The 1,717-nt window shown below is 39.2% G+C and overlaps 1 protein-coding gene across 1 annotated transcript; it reads left to right on the forward strand.

The window, feature by feature from the left end:
• The first annotated feature begins 362 nt into the window (after positions 1-362).
• On the forward strand, positions 363-1,304 carry LOC123780149 (olfactory receptor 2T27-like). Its single transcript, XM_045778934.1, has one exon. It carries the CDS (start codon positions 363-365, stop codon positions 1,302-1,304), a length of 942 nt encoding a protein of 313 aa, XP_045634890.1.
• The last annotated feature ends 413 nt before the right edge of the window (positions 1,305-1,717 follow it).

Below are 1,717 nucleotides of genomic sequence, written 5' to 3' on the forward strand. Positions count from 1 at the left end.
TGTATTTATTTCAAACTTCAAGATTAACTGGATTACCAGTTTATTATAAAAAGATAAAGTAAAGGATATAGATTAACATCTAGATGAAAGAGATGTGTAGGGTAATGTATGTGGGAAAGAACACGGAGGTTCTATGCTTTCTCCAAGTGTGCCACTCTCCCCAAATCTTCATATGTTCTCCAACTTCGAAGTTTCTCAAGATGTTTTAAATGCCATTTGGGTCTGTGAAGACATTGAAGAAAGAATAGATAAGAAAAAATAAACCAAGTCTAAAATCAAAGGCTCATAACAAGGCATAAGATTTAACGGATGGCCTATACTTTCCTCTTACCACACATCAGTGCCACCAATGAAACTGAGATATGGCAAAAATAAATGACACATCCACTACAGATTTCATCCTCTTGGGCCTCTTCCCTGAGTTCCAATATGCCAGCCTCCTGGTCTACCTCATCCTTCTGGTCTACCTCATTACTCTCACAGGGAACTCCATCCTCATCTTTCTGATCTGGGTGGACTCCCACCTCCACACTCCCATGTACTTCTTGCTCAGCCAGCTTTCCATCATTGATTTGTTTTACATTTCCAGCTTGGTTCCTAAGATGGTCGTCAACTGTTTCTTAGGGAAGCACAGCACCTCTCGCATTGGCTGTGGAGTCCAGATGTTCTTCTGCCGGACTCTAGGTGGCGCTGAGTGTCTCCTCTTAACCTTTATGTCCTATGACCAGTTTCTGGCTGTTTGTAACCCCCTTCGCTACACAATCATTATTAACTCTAAAATCTGCTTGCTAATGGCAGTGACATCATGGACTGGGGTTGCTCTAAATTCACTCGTTCAAACCACCTACACCATGCGTTTTCCTGTCTGTGGTCTGAAGAAAATAAATAATTTCTTCTGTGAGATACCAGCCATCCTGAAGCTATCCTGTGAGGAGGACACTTCAGATTATGAGATGGTGTTGTTTATGGTAAGTATCATATTTATACTCACCCCCTTTAGCTTAGTAGTGACTTCCTATATTCGAATTTTCCTTGCTGTTCTCACAATAAAGTCTCCTGAGGGGAGGAAAAAATCCGAGTCCACACGCTCTTCTCACCTTATTGTAGTGAGTCTTTACCTGGGACCAGCGATAGTTGTGTACATGATACCTGGCTCTTCCCACACCCCAGCACTGGATCAAGGTCTCTCCGTGATCTACACTATCCTCACCCCCATGCTGAACCCTTTAATTTATAGCCTGAGAAACAAGGAAGTTGTGTGGGCTATAAAGAAGACTCTGGGAAAGTATCTAATATCAAAATAGTTCAAAAAATATCACTGTCATGCTTCATATCTAAAACCAGATAGCAGTATGAAAATCAAAGTCCTGGCTTGAAGCTTTTTTTCAGCTATGCAGAATGTCTATTTAGAGATATAGATTATTTTAGAAATCAGTCATTAAATTATCAATCAACTTATTGTGTTTGAAACAAAACAATTGAGTTCAGTAAAGAGTTGCATTGATAAAAATATTTGAATAAAAGGGCTTTGGTAACAAATAGATGGAAGCATATATACTGTTTCTTAAAGCACCCACAGAGGTGGAAAAGGATTATTGTCATTATATTTTACCATCACAGTGACAAAGACAGTAGATGCTTCTTCTAATTTTTGACTGAACATCAGTCTAATCTAAGAGTAGAACAAAAAAGAGACAAAGACATTCCTTTTCTAAGA

The sequence above is a fragment of the Ursus americanus genome, chromosome 5, assembly GCF_024610735.1.
Source record: "Ursus americanus isolate L20-20 chromosome 5, mUrsAme1.1.p, whole genome shotgun sequence".
NCBI lineage: Eukaryota > Metazoa > Chordata > Mammalia > Carnivora > Ursidae > Ursus > Ursus americanus.

What these genes read in the sequence shown, in the direction of transcription:
- LOC123780149 (XM_045778934.1), top strand. Translation starts at nt 363, where the DNA reads ATGGCAAAAATAAATGACACATCCACTACAGATTTCATCCTCTTGGGC.